The sequence below is a fragment of the Toxorhynchites rutilus genome, chromosome 2 (genome assembly GCF_029784135.1).
Source record: "Toxorhynchites rutilus septentrionalis strain SRP chromosome 2, ASM2978413v1, whole genome shotgun sequence".
Taxonomy (NCBI): Eukaryota; Metazoa; Arthropoda; class Insecta; order Diptera; family Culicidae; genus Toxorhynchites; species Toxorhynchites rutilus.
Window position 1 is genome coordinate 306,023,347 of NC_073745.1, and position 17,630 is coordinate 306,040,976.

General features: G+C 37.9%; 1 protein-coding gene across 1 annotated transcript; it reads right to left on the minus strand.

Annotated features, from left to right (window-relative positions):
* Positions 1–3,973: 3,973 nt before the first annotated feature.
* LOC129768091 (AP-3 complex subunit sigma-2) lies at positions 3,974–5,405 on the minus strand. The gene is made up of 4 exons (XM_055769509.1): positions 5,216–5,405; positions 5,039–5,130; positions 4,576–4,975; positions 3,974–4,513 (listed from the first exon to the last, which is right to left on the minus strand). Exons 1-4 carry the CDS (start codon positions 5,282–5,284, stop codon positions 4,499–4,501), a joined length of 576 nt encoding a protein of 191 aa, XP_055625484.1. The 5' UTR covers positions 5,285–5,405; the 3' UTR covers positions 3,974–4,498.
* Between the last annotated feature and the right edge of the window lie 12,225 nt (positions 5,406–17,630).

Below are 17,630 nucleotides of genomic sequence, written 5' to 3' on the forward strand. Positions count from 1 at the left end.
TGAGTTCACACGCTTAACTAGACCAAACGAAACACAAGTTTCCAATCCTAATAATGGTTCAAAAGAATCATCGACAACGAGGAAATCTGCAACTTGAGTGGTTTGCTTTTCATAATCATAACAGGGAAGTGAAACTTTACCATGAATTTTAATTTTATTCGAACTGTAGTCAACAACGTCAATCAACGTCGAATCACGAACTATAGGGCATTTTAACCCAACAACAATATTTAACGGAATGCAGTTAACATCAGCACCAGTATCGATTTTAAAAACAACTAACTGATCTCTGATACCATACCGTTTGGTCCATTTGACGCGTGCCACCTCACCTGACAACATGTTTGAATTTATTCTATAATGAGAAGATACCTCACTTATATTAGTTTCTGTTTCAACCATATTCAGATCAATCGAAAAGATATTACCTGCATTCTTCCAGTTCACACTGTGGACGGCTTTACTGGTTAAAACTTGCTTTGACGTACCAGGCTTTCCTCGGTTATCTTGGCTCTTACCCGTTTTCGCCGCTCTGCAAAATTTCTTGAAGTGTCCGAGACGTCCACATAAGTCACAATTAATATTAATGGCAGGGCAGTAACGACGGTGACGTACGCTGTACGGTTGACCACAGTTATAACAAGCAGCAGCTTTGATAACCGCGACTTCATTAATTTCCTTGGATGATGATTCTATAACCGCATGCACATCGCTGTACCCAACTTTCTGGTCGAGCAATTGCTTGTTCTCTGCGGCCGCTTCAAAAATTTTGCAAGTCTCCACAATTTTCGATAACGGATCATCCTTCCCATCTAATAATTTGAGCTGTAGTTTTTTATCTTGAACACCGATTATTATTTTGTCCCGCAACATCCGATCTGCATATGATGCATGACACGCTGAACATTCATATTCACAGTAAGCAAGCTGTGTTCGAAGTGCTGTTTCAAAGTCAGCAAACGGTTGCTTTTCTTTCTGGGTGATCATATTGAACTTAAATGCCTCCATCGCAACATTTTTACGTGGGAGGCAATATCCATCAAATGCATCGATCACTCGCGCTAGGGTGCGCTGTACTTGCAAACCGTCAATGACATTGCCTCCGGCAGCCTCCGCTCCTTCAGCGACTCCAGCAACACCAGCACCTCCAACAGCAGCAGCACCGAACAAACTGTCAACATCACCATTGTTGGGAAATAAGTTGTTGTAAATTTCCAGACCCCTCTCTCCAATGAGCCACAAAAACGTTGCTATCTTATTCTTCTCTGTTCCCCGTTTTTGTTCGTAGCGATCATGTAGATGTAAAATTGTTGCTTCCATTTTGGCCACTCTTTCGCCAAGTTCGAACAGTCTAGTGGTTGGGGCAAACGCGAATCCATTTCGTTTTATTCACATGAACACACGCGGTGAAAATATTACAGTTTTTCTTTAGCACTCCGAAGTGATTGTATTAGTCAAACGTTTCACTAATACATCCATTCGCTAATGTGAGTGATATCCCACACTACTGAATCCCCTTTTCACGCTTCCAGAAATTTCGATATCGTTCTTCAAACAATCCGCACTTTTAGCGATTAACCCGAATTTACGATTGAAATTTCACTGCACTTTTTCTGCAGGTATCCCACTTCTGACACCATGTTACAGGCATCGGATAATCAGGAATAAACCTACAATTAGTGTTCAGTTGATAAGCACTTTATTAATATAAAAACGTCCTCACGGGGCAAGCAACTAATTTCAACTGCCCTAATGTGCACACAAATAACACCACTCTAGAAAGGCAAGTGTGGCCAGTTTTAAATAATAACAATCTTCTTACACTACCAACCTTCCCAACATTCCCCAGCTGCGCCCGATAGAGAACTTTTGGGCGAATGGTCAAAATAGAAAGACAGACGACCACCAAAGCCACGAAAAGGTAAAATAACACGCCGATGCACATCTTTTCATCGGCCATGGTTCAGGTTCCGGCCAACTTCCGTAAGACCGCCCAGCGCCTCATTTACGATACTTCATCAAATAACTCTGCCTCTTCCTGACGAGTATACACTAGTTCTTCCGGCTTATTTAAAACGTTAAGCCCTGACCGAGGTAGGGGACCAAAGATAATTTTTTGTCTGACTCACGTTGGTCCCTGCGGATCAATAGGGGACTTTTATAAAAATCATTTTCAAGTTGACACTCTCTAAACAAAAAGCCTAATGTCGGTGCGATGAAACCAGCTCAACGTATTAATCTTCGGATGCATTAGAAGCGCTCTTGAACAGTCTGCCGAATAAAAGTTTTTTTGAGGTTCATCCATTTAAGAAAATCAACATGATCAAATTGTGATATTGAAATATATTGATATCGCGGGACATTTTCGATTCTTTTGCCAAATGCGGAACGTTTCACGGGACGTTTTATTCTATTAATCATTGCGGTGTATTTTTTTATAAATTCGTTTATTTTTACAGGCTCAGTTACATAAGTTTTAAGGAGTCGAATTATTAACTATATTTTTATAACTATATATAAACTAATTCTATGGTTAGTAAGATAGAAAACCTATTACTCGCGGTTGACTCGAGTTTAGAAGGTTATTCTGAAAAAAATGTCTTTTCAGGAAAGGGGTGGGATATAAGGAAATTATGAAGATGTTGATGATCAAACTCAATTCTTAAATCTATTCGTATATCTATATTGTATTTACATTTCAACTTATTCTACTGTTTATAGCAAGGGGACCAATTACTCGCAAAGGAAGAAAAGGAGGGTATTGCGGTGTAGGATGGATTCTATTAAATAACCTCAACCATGATATTAATTCGAATATGTACAATGAAAAAAAAAGAAATCGGAAAATTATTGAATTGCGCTTAGATTTCTTTTGAAATTTCTATTTTCTATTGTATGGTTTGACTTTGATATAAATGTTAGCTCTATAAATAAAAGCGGTTTGTTCTCAATTCTTTAATTTGTTCCCCTACATTTCCCGTGAAGTTTTTTGTATATTCCATTCACTCTGTTATTACGTTATATTACCTTTTTTTATTCTTCATTTTTTTAGACTTTGTCAGCTAAATATATGTTGGCATCTTTTAGAAAACAAAGCAGTGTAGCAGTTTATAAAGGGTTATCACCAAAGATGAACACAAATCCTCCCGTTGTTCTCGTAAATGTTCTTCTGTTGAAACTGTGCCACCACTTATGATAATGTCTTCTTTGCACGATACACTTCTCCAGAAATACGCTCTGTGCACCTGTGAAAGAATTTTTTGTTCGTGTTCCATTTTCGCAAAACTTGGGGGTTTAAAAAAATTTAAGCGAAGCAGTTTTATTTTGGTGGCGTTTTCATCTCTCATCTTTATTCATGATTCTCTCGCTCTTAGTTCATGTACGTTATTCTTTTAGGAAAGAAGGAAAGGAACTTTAGGAAAAAATATTAATATTCGACTATCATACAGCTCAACCCTTTTATTGTTAAATATGGGTTCTCTTGGAAATGCAGAGTAGAATTCACGTATCACGTATATTCATTTAACGTGTCCACGTGGAAATTATCTAAACCCCCTCTCCCCTCACCGTGGACATTTTCATGGTTGCAATAAAAATGGTTAATACGCGCTTTTCTCTCCAGTTTTCAGATATGACAACATCTATGTTTAGTAATGTTACCGAGTAAAATATACTAACCTCTGGTAGGGATGCGGGTTTGTTGACAATATGTACAAAACATTTGTACATTCTACTAATGTTTGCATTACCAAAAGTATTTGGTAGTTTTCGACCGAGAATTTTTTTAAGTGTGGTTGGCACGCTAACCATTACAACATCGTCAAATCCGTTCCCTTTGCTCTCGAAGAATCATCCATACATAACATGTAAAAGCCGAAGTGCATCAAATTAGCTGGACAAACCTTTATATGACTTAGTGATACTGAAAAATGTTTCGACTGGACCAAAGGAATCATTAAAATAAAAGGTCATGTGAATATAAACCATTTTATATCAGGGAATCATAATTGCGCATTGATATAGATTTTTTTATAATAAAATTGGATTATCTTTAATTAAATTAACACAGCTTCCGACAATTACCGCGTTAATTTGTTTGAGTTTTGTGTTTACACAGTTCACAGATTGAAGCAGCTAATGGCAAATGTATCCTGAAACTTAATCCACATTGCATTGGGTGTTGTATGCCTTTCCCGTCTGTCGAGGCGTGAAACTAGAGGGGAAAACAAGCACAGGAAAGAGGGCTCTGTGGTTCATTCCGAGCCACAGATTACACCATACACTCCTCATCTTCATCTGCCCGTCGGGTGGAACTACCTTTCTTAGACTTTCGTTTACTTTTTCGGTCGCTTCGGTTAGTAATGGTTTCCCCGGCCAAAGAGTTCTCCAACTGGTATGTGTCGAAGTTGAATCCCTCCAGGCCACTGCTGCTGATCGGAATGTAGGAGGAGTCGGAGGTGATCTTGGTGAGTAACGACGTATCGAAGTTAGTGTTTGGTCAGAATTTCAAGTCCTACCGGGAAGATAAATTAAATTTAGCGCCCGGAAAATAGTGGTAACTGTAAGCGTCAAAACCTTGATAGCTTGCGGAAGATCAGGTAATTTAATATCCTTTATCTGCTGGGGTAGATTTATACTTTTGACGGCACTAACGGCCCTTGCCGGTGCCGCCGATAGACCGGCTTCCTGTTTTTGCAGCTTGTTCTGCTCTTCGATCCTCGCCAAGATGTCCGACATATTGGTTTGTAGTACCATTCCACCCATCACCAGCTCGGACAGAATGTGGTGCACGGCGTCAGCGTGGAAAATCAGATCCAGCTCGCAAACATTTTCGAAGCATTTATCAAGTGTCTCCACAAACACCTGTATTAGATCTAGGATACCGAGTTCACTCTCCGACGAATCTACGCAAAACACGAAATACAGTGTGGCATAGTGTCGATATATAAGTTTGTAATCCGAACCACCAATAAGGCTGAAAAAGATATGAGATGTATACAAAATCGGGGTTTCAACATCGGAGTTAAGTTGTGAATACCTGCCACCCTCGAGAAAATTGCACACATTATCATCTCGCTTTGAGACTAGTTGAAATGTTTCCTTGATAATTTGTTGTTGCATGTCTTCGTTCTATAAGGAAATATCAGATTTTACATAAATATGTTGGCGTAATCAAAATATTGATTTATGGATGATTAAGTGCAGACTTGCTTACAAAATATTGGTAAAATTTCGACAGTCTTGGCTTCCCATGATTGTTGAATACTAGTATAGCTTTTATCATGCTTTGTGGCCGATTGTTCTTCAGCGATACTGGACCTGTTTCGTAAAACAAAACCAATTCGGCTACAGAAAACAATTCGTTGCTGCTTTTCACTCGCAGATATGCACGTCAGAGAACTGTCCTTTTTAAGCAGGGATGCCAGATGTTTTGTTCGAATCATGTAATGGAAATTATAATGTCTGTGAATTGCTAAAAGTGTCTGTAAAATAAACTACACTGGAAGGAATCATTCGTAATTGGAGCTACCAAATCTTTAGTAGTTGATACATTGGTAGAAAGTACACATTTTTAGTACATTTTACCAGAACTTCATAAAACAAATGTCAGATGTAATATACGTTCTTACGAGAGATCAGTACATTTTACTTGATAACATTAGTTAGAGTGTTGTCATATCTGAGCAACTATGTAGTGCACAGCTCGCAGTCGCCATTTCCCTTATGAAAGTGATGCAATTCGGAGGTAGGCAGTTTGTTATAATTATACATTTATATTTTCATTTTGGTCACGAAGCTCTTTTCAGCGGAAAGAAATGCAGGATCACACCGAATACACTCATCAGAAGCAACGCTTTTATGTCGCTGAGCAGCAGCGGTGTTTCCAAGCCAAGTAAATGTGTTCCACAGGCGGCATTATTTTTATTATCGCTTATACAACTTAACTTCTACCTAGAAAGGAAGTGCATTACTTGGCCCATCAATTGTGAAACTGTTGGCAAGTACATTTAGACTAAATAAAATTCGGACGTACTTATTATTCCCTCGAATTCAGCGAGACCAAATCTGTCCTTTTGGTTTTTTTTTCAGTTTTGGACATTTTTGTAAACATTGAGTGAGTTCAAATTATAGCCCCACATTGAAAGTCGTCACTGTACCATTCTCATCGCCAAAGTCCGATTACAGGTCAAAATCACCTCCCCTGCGACACTGAGTGGTGCCTCGGCATGTTGTATTAAATGTAAATTACTGTTAATGAATATTTCTTTTTTAAGGCGTGCCAAATCAACCGTGCTCTGCATCAAAAAACGACAAGACCGTCACACCGAGCAATATAATCTTGCAGAAGGCATAGTTTGGTGTTACATGCTACGAATCAGGACACCATGACACATTAACAATGAGGCAGTCTAGTGCGCAATGGCGGGAACGTGTTATGTGCAATTGCCATAGAACGTTACGGAAAAGAACGTCTACGTTTCGTCAAAGTCTCCACCAACTCGCACGCAAGCAATGCTTGCACCAGTACCGTCACGTCAAATGTCAAATGGATGATTTATTTAATGTTATTCATTATGTCGCCTCCTACAACGATTTTGAGCTGCAATGCCCTCTTTCGAATCGGCATTCCTAGAACCAGTTCCAATCTTAGAAAAAATCAATGAAAATCATTAAATTATATCATTTAAATGCTTAAATCCCTTAGTCCCGACCCGAGATTCAACAATATAATACATTATAACTATTTAAACCTGCGAACTAGACTCTAGAACGAATCTGGCATAAAGAAGACGTTAATCTTTGAAGCGATTGATTTCAATACACACGAAATTCTCGATATTTTAATATTTTAGCTCCAACTGCTTTCTGGTGTGCTGTCGACAAATGTTTGTATTTGTGGAACCATATAGAAGCGTTTACATGAAACGATACTGATAGTGTTTCGCCACGAGCTGGTTCTGCAGTGTGTTTTAATGATTCAGTATGGTTGCCCTCAGGTAGTATATATAAATTTCTGTCACTAAACTTATGTTTAGTTAGTAAGATCAGTGTTTCTTTCAGCTTATGATTGAATGATTTGGTATATTTTTTTTCATCGTTGTATACATCCTCCAAATCCTGAGCGGTTCGTTTCAATGCTTCCGAGTTCAAATCAAACTTTCCGACTTGCAGTAGTTCCACCTACCATTTCTACCGTTTCCCTAGGATTTTTTTTTGACGTAGGACTACGTCTAACCGGAAGATATAGGGGGTGAAATGGAAATCTAGGCACTGAACAAGTAGGAAAAAAATGCAAGATTTGGAACGCTTATAACTCGAGCATTTCTCAATAGATCGTAAAGGTTTTTGCATCAATTGATAGGAAATATATCTACGCATCTATCATAACGAATAACATCTCATTTTTCTTGAGATAAATAATTGAATAATTGTGAAATATCAAGCATTGTCCAAATGCACTATGTGTCCATTTTTGATTGGTCCATTTTGTGCTCCTCAAATCGTTCCGACCAAAACGGGCAACCAGAGCAGCAGCGAAATAGAATGAAGCACGATTGAAAAGGAAAAAGAAAAAAATGAACGAAACATTGGTCGCAGTCTCACACATGCGTAATTCTCGAGCCAGCCAGTCAGCTTAAAAATTCCCGCTCCGCTGCCGTAACGATCATTCTCATCTAAACCGTACACCACATCGGTTCACATCACAACACATCAACAAACCAACCCAAGCAGCCATATCTGGACATGGTAAAGAAGGAAAAGTGAAGGGAAAGGCAAAATCCCGCTCGAACCGTGTTGATCTGGAGTTCCCCGCAAGGGTAGCTGGGCCGAGCGCGTTAGTACCAGTGCACCAGTCCACCTAGCCGGCGTTATATAGTTTCGGCCGCCGAAGTGATCGAGTTAGCTGGCAAAGCTGCTCGCGACGATAAGAAAACCCGCATTCGGAACAGAACACATTCGGTTCGGTGGACATCAAGACAACAGGCAGTTGCAGCGAGTGGCGAGTGGCAAACGCAATCGCCAAACGGCATCAGGTAGCAGAAGAAAAAAGTTTGTTCTTTATACAAACTGCTTTGGTGGCAAATCCAGAACAAGGCGGCATCGAGGGTGTTCGAAATGGTTTTTTTCAAAACAACGAGTACAAAGTTTTCTAAATTGAAACCATTCCATAAAACAAGGCGCTTTTCAGGGCCATTAAACCTTCCAAAAAAGAGTTTAGGAAATACAGTTCAATGCTTTCTAAAACAATATCCAAAATAATAATAAAACACAAATTGATTTTTTCATAATTTGTTTGCCAGGATATGATGAGTATGTGAATTTGGCAGTTGTTCTGAGCTTATTGATTTTCACCAATTCTTAAATTGCTTCTAGATTGAAAGTACAGTAATTTACACTTATCTCGACATTTAGCTAATTGGACGGACCTGCAATGCGACATATTTAGTTGGGCCTTTTTGTAAACATAGAGTTTGGGGTCCAAATTATGACCCCACATTGAAAGTCGACACTGTACCACTGTCATCGCAAATGTTCAATTACAGGTTAAAATTACCTCCAATCCGATACTGAGTGGTGGTAATGCGACGTGCCGTTGAATGTAATTTACTGTAAAATATGTCACAAGCTGGATGGGAAGAAATTTTCCAACTGTGAAAGCTGTGGCGAGTGGCAAATGCAATCGCTAAACAGAAAGGTTTAGCCGAACAAGATGGGGATATCGAGTGATAACAAAACAATAAACTCTTTAGATTGAAGATAATTTTGTGATGCTGAAAAGGATCCTTTTTAGCCTGCATGTGAATCCAACGAGCGAACAAATCGTAATGAATGTATTTTTTTGCCATCGCTCCCTTTTAACGCTCATTCATTCGTCTCGTTGGACTCGCCCCTTTGGCTGAATCTGCCGATTTGTCTCTATCCTGTGAGTGTGTATTGCTAGAGTATAATACACGCGGACCCCAAAAAATATCTTATTTTCTTTCAAACCGTAAACCCGTGTGGTTGTACGGCATCGGCATCGTGGACGTAACAAAGGAGGACAAGTTAAGGGAAAGGCAAAGTCTCACTCGAACCGTGCAGGTCTCCAGTTCCCTGTTGGTCGCATTCACTGATTGCTCCGCAAGGCTAACTAGGCCGAATGGATTGGTGCCGGAGCACCAGTATACCTAACAGCGATTATAGATTTTCGGTCGTCGGAGTGCTCGAGTTGGCTTGCAAAGCTGCTCACGACAATCAGAAAACCCGCATCAAGAACAGAGCAGCTTTGGTTCGGCGCTCATCAAGGCAACAATTAGTTTCAGTGAGTGGCAAAGTGTTTCTCCGGCACGTAGCATTAAATGTAATTTACTGAACAACATGTCACAAGCTGGTTGGGAAGAAATTTTCCAACTGTGAAAGCTGTGGCGAGTGGCAAACGCAATAGCTAAACAGGAAGGTTTAACCGAACAAGATGGGAATATCGAGTGATAACAAAAACACAACACCAAAGGTTCTTTTCAGAACCATCAACATATTCATATAGAGTAAACAGTAAACTAATCCATTTTTCAGGTAGATAGGTAGGTATTCACGTACGAGATGAAAATAAAACAATATATTTAAAATATATATTTAAAAAAAACTGTCCACTTTGTATAGTCCTACGTCACTCCGGTTATGTCCCCGACATTACCCACCCGTCTTTTTTTTGATTTGAGACTGTTTTCGAACTTGTGTGGCGTCAATGCGTTTATCACCGGAAACCTTTCCATCAGGACACCAGCAAAAATATTCCATTGTTATTTGATGGACAATGAGAAAGTTTTTGTTGATGCTCTACACCCAAAATTGATTTTTAACTCATGTTATGTCATCCCGATTTATGACATTCAATGAGACATAACATAACAGAAAATGTCATGACTCACAAATACTGGTAAGCATTTGTATAATATACATGGTACAGCGATATAAGATTAATACGAGCGAGCGAAACAAAAGACAAATAAGCTTTCCGTCAACTTTGCCACATACACGGCCCAGACCGAGATAGATATTGTTCTCCTTCATGCGCTCCTTTTTTGCTCTTAGAAAACACTTCCCAACTTCATTTTATAATCAGGTGCAATATTATCACGTATTTGCTGAACCACTGCTGAAGCATCATTAGCCATGTGGATAGCGTGGGCGTGTAAAATAGCTTGCGGATATTATTTTATAATGCGAAATTTTTGAAATAACCATTCTACCAGTTTGGTCGCTTTGAAATGTTTTTTTGACGTGGGACTACGTCTAACCGGAATATATGGGGGTAAAATGAAAACATGAACACTGAACATGCAGGAAAAAAATGCAAGATTTCGAATGCTTATAACTCGAACATTTCTTACTGGATCGGAAAGATGTTTGCATCAATTGATAGGGAATATTTCTACGCATCTATCGCAGTTAATAAAATGTTATTTTGCATTAGATAAATAATTGAATAACTGTAAAATGTTAAGCGTTATCTATACACCCTAACTGCCTCGTTTTGATTGGCCCGCTTTAGGGTTTCCCCAACACAGACTTCAAAACCAAGCAGCCTTGGAGAAATCGGAATTGCAAATACTTGAAAGTTGGGGGACTTTTGTTCTCTCCGAAATGTGTTCCCTAACACAGACTTCAAAACCAAGCAGCGTTGGAGAAATCGACATTGCAAATACATGAAATTAGGGGGAACTTTTGTTCCCACCGAAATGTGTTTCCCTAACACAGACTTCTAATCCAAGGAGCGTGGGGAAGTTGGCATTGCAAATACATGCAAGTTGGAGGCATTTTTGTTCCGACTGAAATGTGTTTCCCTAACACGGACTTCAAATCCATGGAGCGAGGGGAAATTAGAATTTCAAATACATGCAAATCGGGGGCATTTTTGTTCCGACTAAATATGTTTCCTCAACACAGGCTTCAGAACCAAGGTGTCTAGGGAAATTGGGACAGCAAATACATGCAAACTGCGAGTACTTTTGTACTCGCTTGCCTTTGTGCAGACTAGAGTGTGTTTCCCTAATACGGTCTTCTAAACTTAGGTACCGCGCGAACTCGATTATATACAGTTTCTGATTTCTATATAGTATTATAATCGAATCCTTTATATAATCGAGTCGAAAAAAAAATTTTATTCGTTTTTTGCATGTATTTTTTTTGTTTTTTGAATATAAAAGAGGAATGTGATTTTCGATTCATCCTTTAAAGTCAGAAAACACCTTTCTCACATGAAAAAAATAAATTTATCCAGATTCTCTCAGGAGGTGATAGACGATTATATTTTATGAAAAAAAATAAGGAAGTGGGTTAAATCATAAAACCAAATGTATTTGGTCACAGTGTTACATGGATAGAAAACATTCAAATAAACTCTTTCACATGAATGCATTTTTAAATTCCCAGAGGAACTGGTAGATTATTTTCAGTAACGATTAGATATTTCCACATTTTCCTCGATACTGGAAGCCCACCAGTGGTTTATGCTAACTCGATAACCATCTGTTAATAGCACTTGATTGAAACATATTTGGTCACAGTGTTACATGGATAGAAAACATTCAAATTTCACATGAATGTATTTGTAAATTCCCAGAGGAACTGGCAGATAATTTTCCGGATCTTTCTCGATGCTGAATGGCATCCAAATGGAAAGAATTCCGTGCGTGTATGTGTGTGTGTAGCGGCTGCTTCGATGGTCACCTTCTCTCCTCCTGAAGGATCGGCTTCTCTGTGCTCCCTCACAGTTTCAAACAAACTGCTTGCGTTTCAGGGCAGATCTCGATCCTTCGCCGTTCAGCACCCTCAGCAACGATGTTGTCTTGTCGATGTCCTCACGAAAAATGAATGCATCTCACCACCAGAATATCGCTTAAGTATGCTTTTTGTGCGTGATTGAATCGAGAGAAGGCGTGGTTTACGATGGCAATTTGGAAGGCAAACTAGAGGGGAATGAACTCTCTGAGCTCGGAACTTTCGGCGACTGTGCAATAATCGATTGCGGGCGCATACAATATTGGATACGGAAATATCCTACTGATGGGGAAGAATAATCTTCAGAAGCTATTCTGTTAATTGCGATTGATTGAAAAATCACAAAACCAAATGTATTTGATCACAGTGTTACATGGATAGAAAACATTCAAATAAACTTTTTCACATGAATGTATTTTTAAATTCCCAGAGGAACTGGCAGATTATTTTCCGAATCTTTCTCGATGCTGAACATCCAAACGCCAGGAAAGAAATCCAGGCATCCAAACGGAAAGAATTCCGCGCGTGTATGTGTGTGTGTAGCGGCTGCTTCGAGATCTTCCCGGGGAACATTTGTGGGATCACTCTCCTCCTGATGGATTCCCTTCTGGCCTATGGTGCACAAACAGGCTCTTGGTGATACCGTTCATCCGCGCTTTCATGATAAACGAAGAGCTTCACCACAACAGCGACAACATGCTCCAATCGCTGTTCAATTAGAACTGAGTGGATTTCCGAGCGGCGCTCGCTTATATACCGATTGGTGATTTCAATAGCCTGTTTTGAAAGCAATTTTAAGGCTATTGAAACAAGTTTTTGGATCAGAAAGAAACAAGTATAGAACGCGTAGACATTTTATCTTTCGAAAGAAGTGTTTATCATACCATTTCGTTCAGTTGTTTAGGAGCTATTAACACTCAAAATCTCGGTCTCCGGCGTAACGCTTTCGTTTTCGAAACTTTGATTTTACACCCCGGTATAGAAATGAAAGACGTAGTCCTACGTCAAAATCTTTCTACGCATATGTTCGAATTTCAACAATGACAGAGTTATAGAATTATTTTTTTTGTTTCGGACTCTGTTGCCTCAAACTGACGCTATATTACAAAGTACGCTACAGAAGACGATTCTGTTGCTTTCATTTGAAAGATGAGAAAATTTAGTACAGGATATATAGTGGAACATTTTGGAAGTGAAAAACATAAAAGTTAAAATTTTTTAATGTGTTATTATTAATTTCATCCTTAAAATTTATATTTAACTAAATTGTTTCTATCAATTAAATTGAAGCTTTTTAACCGCTCTGCAGTCTATTTATTGACACCTAATTTCTTTTTTTCTTAATTTGGCTGCAATATCGATATATACAATTCCTGGTGAAAATTCAAGCGAAATCTTCAAAAAACACGATTTTTACCGCACTGTACATGTAATAGCCACTTAAATTACACCTGAACGTTGAAAGGTTAGAGTTCTTCTTGAAATAAGTCATATTTGAAATATAAAAAAAAATTCCATACTGCATATAAACGAGTCCAAAATTGTATATAATCGAATCACATATAATCGAGTCTGTATATAATCGAGTCCGACCTGTACCTGGTAAAATCGTGTAGACACTAGAGACATGGCATTTGTTCAAACTTTGTACTCACAACGCAAATATATTGAGTTCAATTCGTAATGTTTCATTCAATTTCATTCAATTCAATTTAATCAATACAAACAAATGATTACTAAGCTAAGGTAGTCCCTCGTCAACCTTGCGGTTATATCATAGATATAACCCACCCATTTTTTTTTATTGTAGAATCATTTGACGATAATTGTTTGATGATTCATTCTTGTGCTCGCAGAACAATACATGCTCGAGATAAGCGCAGCTGTCATCCTTAGTGGAGAAAGTTTTGCTACTGGCAAGCGAAACCAAATCACATACAACATTTTAGAACGACATTTACTTTCTTGGTGACTAAATAAACGAAATAAACTCTATCTGTTAATCTAAACAACCTCGAAAAGAGTAGCACTGCTTCATTGTGATCAAGATTAGCGCAAATGCAATCCTAGTTGAAACCAGTTTTGCGACTGGCACGCGAACCCAAATAAAATAATAACTTAATATAATTTATTGAATAACTTTGTATCCCACAAATAATTTTTTGGTGCACAACCTTAACACCTGCTTCATCATAGTGTCAGTTCAATGCATTGATGACAGAAAACAAACAATGTTAACTGCTTGGAAAAAGGCTGAATATTTGTCTCAGCAGAGATTCATTACCAATTATCCTAGAATAAATATTTCGCTCCCGCTATCTCCCCTCCTTATTTAAATTCATCATATTCATATTCAAAAAATTAGGCGATTGTTGCTTCGTTATAGGGCCAATGCACACGGGAGCAGATACAAAATAATAGATGCAAACGGAGCCAGAGCAATAAACTTTCCTTCTCAGGAAAAAATACAAAAATCTAAAAATTTACAATCCTAAAGATACAAAAATCTTAAAATTTAAAAACCCAAAAAATGTAAAAGAATAAAAATCTGAAAAGCCAAAAATTTAAATATTTACAAAGCTATAAATCAAGAAATCTGAAAATCTAAAAAAATATAAAAATATAAAAATATAAATATCTAAAAAATCTAAAGATTTATTAATCTGAAAATGTAAGAATTTTAAACTCTAAAAATCTAAAAATAAATCTAATAATCCACAAATCTGAAAATTTGAAATCTAAAAATCCAAAAATAAATAACAAAAAAAAAATTGTTCAAATGCAACTTTGCAGCATTGTGTACGCACTTCTAAATATCTAAATGTCTAAATAATCATTTGGAGAAAATTGAACATGACACGTAGTTTGTGTGTAGACATGTGACATCATTGTAATGTACGTTGTAATTTTGTAATTCTTCCTTCTCTAGTTCTTTAATTGTTTAATTATTCATTCTTCAATTATTCAATACTTTAACTCTCCTGTACTTTAGAGTTTTTATGTGTTATGACCTTCTCAGGTCAAGAAACATATCTATGTACTACGAACAATGAATAACGAAATGCATGACCGGTCCGATAACAATGTATATTTTCTTCTAATCTCATTTCGCCGAATAGTTGAGATTTCACGTTTTTAGAACCACATCACTTACCACAGTGAATCCTGATTTTTCTTAACCATTCCCACTAACAAATATCCCTTCCATGATAAACGCTAGGGAACCACGCTATAGAGGCGACCCTTCTGGCCTTCGGGCGGCGAATATCATACTAACATTCCTTCCCTTCTCCTGGTGACTGTAAGGACGTGGCCGGCGTCGTTATTGACCATTTAAAGCTCGAATCACCGAAAATTGCACAACGAGAATGATTTGCTAGTCCCAAGCGTCATTTTGTGTGTTCTTTGTGCAATTTGGTTGGTTCAGGTCAATCACGGAGAGCAACTACGAATTGTACAGTCTACCCAAGCTCAAGCTCAATGCACACGGGAGCAGATACAAATGGGGTTTCAGCGTGGCGAAGATGCACTATTTTTACGAAGCAACTAAATATACACACACTTTTCTCCATTTTGCGCTCTTTTCAACAGAAGCCCTTTCTGTTAATATTGCCAGTCTAGATTAGCTTAGCTGTCATCCTTTGTGGAGAGTGTTTTCCTACAGTCATGCAAAACCAAATCACTGACAAAATTCCAGAACATTTATTTTCTTGGTGAGCTGACGATAGCCTAGCTTGATGATTACCCACACAATGGTGTAGCTCAGAACTTTAATGCAATGGCGTCAGTTTGATGCAATGATTGCAATGCCAGAGACATCAGCAAGTGAGTAATTTGGTCGCGTCCACAGCTCAATCCGAAACGAAGACATGTGATGACACAAAATAAGAAAGAACAAACGATATTCATTGCATTGAATACAGAACGATACTGAAAGTTTGCCTTCCTTCCTTGCTTGATACTTTAAATCGACTCTCGGTGTCGGTTGGTGATGGAAATATTTTTTCCGCGTTTTGCAGTTAGAGACGTCGGTTAATCGTTCGGTTGATTCAAATAATCGGATATCTGCAATTTTAATCGAGTAATTTTGTATCGAATAATGAAAAATCAAAATATGAATACATCGAATAATTATCAAAGTAAACGCGAATAATGAAAAAGGGAACCATTTTTTCAATAAATGCAGTGCAAAATTTGTTTAACCCTCCTGTACTCACGTGCAAAATCATAACATATATACTCGCGCCCCGGTCTGGGAAATTGGAACAAAATAATTTTTGTTTTTCGCATTTTTGGGAAGCTTACGCCCTCGGAAATGTTGTCCTAAAAGGTTTTTCCGATATTTGATTTCGTTGGAAAGTTACAGCCAAAAGTATGAAGTCACCTCAAGGGATATCGTATTGCTGTACGAATTTTTAAACACGTTTTTTCTCGAAACCATGTTATTTCAACTGGTGGTGTCGATATCTCAGGATCTACTCGACCGATTTGGCTGAAATTTTTTATCAGCATGTAATTAATTATCTAAGGCGTTACATAGCCGTTTTTTGATATCTAATTCTTTCGATTTTTTAAAAATCGCTATTTAGAGATTTTTCATGAAAAATATCTCATTTTTAACAAAAATGGCCGCCGTTTCCGCAATTTTTCGAATTTTCAAAAACCCCTATGTAACGCTTTAGGTATTGTCCTAAAGTTTCAAAATATTCATTGGAATTTGTTCTACGACACCTCGTTTCATCAGAACCGATACCACCAGCAAGGTACCGATTTTCAGACAGCTTCTACGCATCCAGCTGTCAACAGCGTCATAATGATTATTCGTGCACTCAAAAAATGGAAAATACATCTTCAAATATACCCCAAACAATAACCAAAATAACGAACACTTCGCTTTATTCGTAACATCCGAAATAAATCCACGAAAATTCATTATTTTTCGACTTTCCTGGCAGGGGTCCCCCCTTAAATGTTATAATAGAAGCGCCTATTGAATGATAGAATGACCATTAGAGTACCAATGAAAATGGCCATCTCGAATTTTCAAAGGGAACTTGATTAAAAATGTTGATTCCCACGAAAAACTAACCTATGCAAAATATCAGCTCAATCGGACTTCATTTAATAGTGTCGCACAATTGTTGGGTTATGTTATAGAAATTGCACCGATTTCTTCTAGCCAGTCACGTGTACGATCGTTTTATTTTTACGTTGCTTTAGCTGTAATTTATTTAAATTTCATTTTAACAGAGTTTATAAGTTGTACATATTTTTACTTACAAAATTCGGTATGCGATAAGTTTTAAATAACCCACAATTTCAATTTTAGTTTCCGTGCACTTTAAGCGCTACATAGAATTAAGGAAAGCTAGGTTAAGTTCTCAATAGGTTAAGTTATTTTAGTCTACTCACTATTTAGCATTGATTTTAATATTTTAATTTTCACTCCACAACTAGTTTTAAGTATAAACTGTATGATTTGCAAGTATATTTTAGTATTTAAGTATACTTTTAAGCAATCGACAATTCTAGATTTTAAGTTGAATTCACCTCTAAAAAAGCACGTTCACTCTGATCAGATTTTATCGAGAATAATTGTGACATGACGGAAAAGCGAACGATCAATCTTCCAGCTCTTTGCGATTTTCCTTCTCTCTCGACTTTGTAACTCTGACGTCTTATAACGAATCAATGTGCCCCGACTGTAGCGTCTGAAGCCGTGTTGCCAGTACCAACATCCTCCCCCGCGTAACACTGGTCATCTGATCCAGTTTTAATTTCAACCATACCTTCATCTACCTCCAAGACTGCCAGTTTACCCACAGATCTACGAATCAACCCCTCGCAGTTTGAACTATAACCTGACG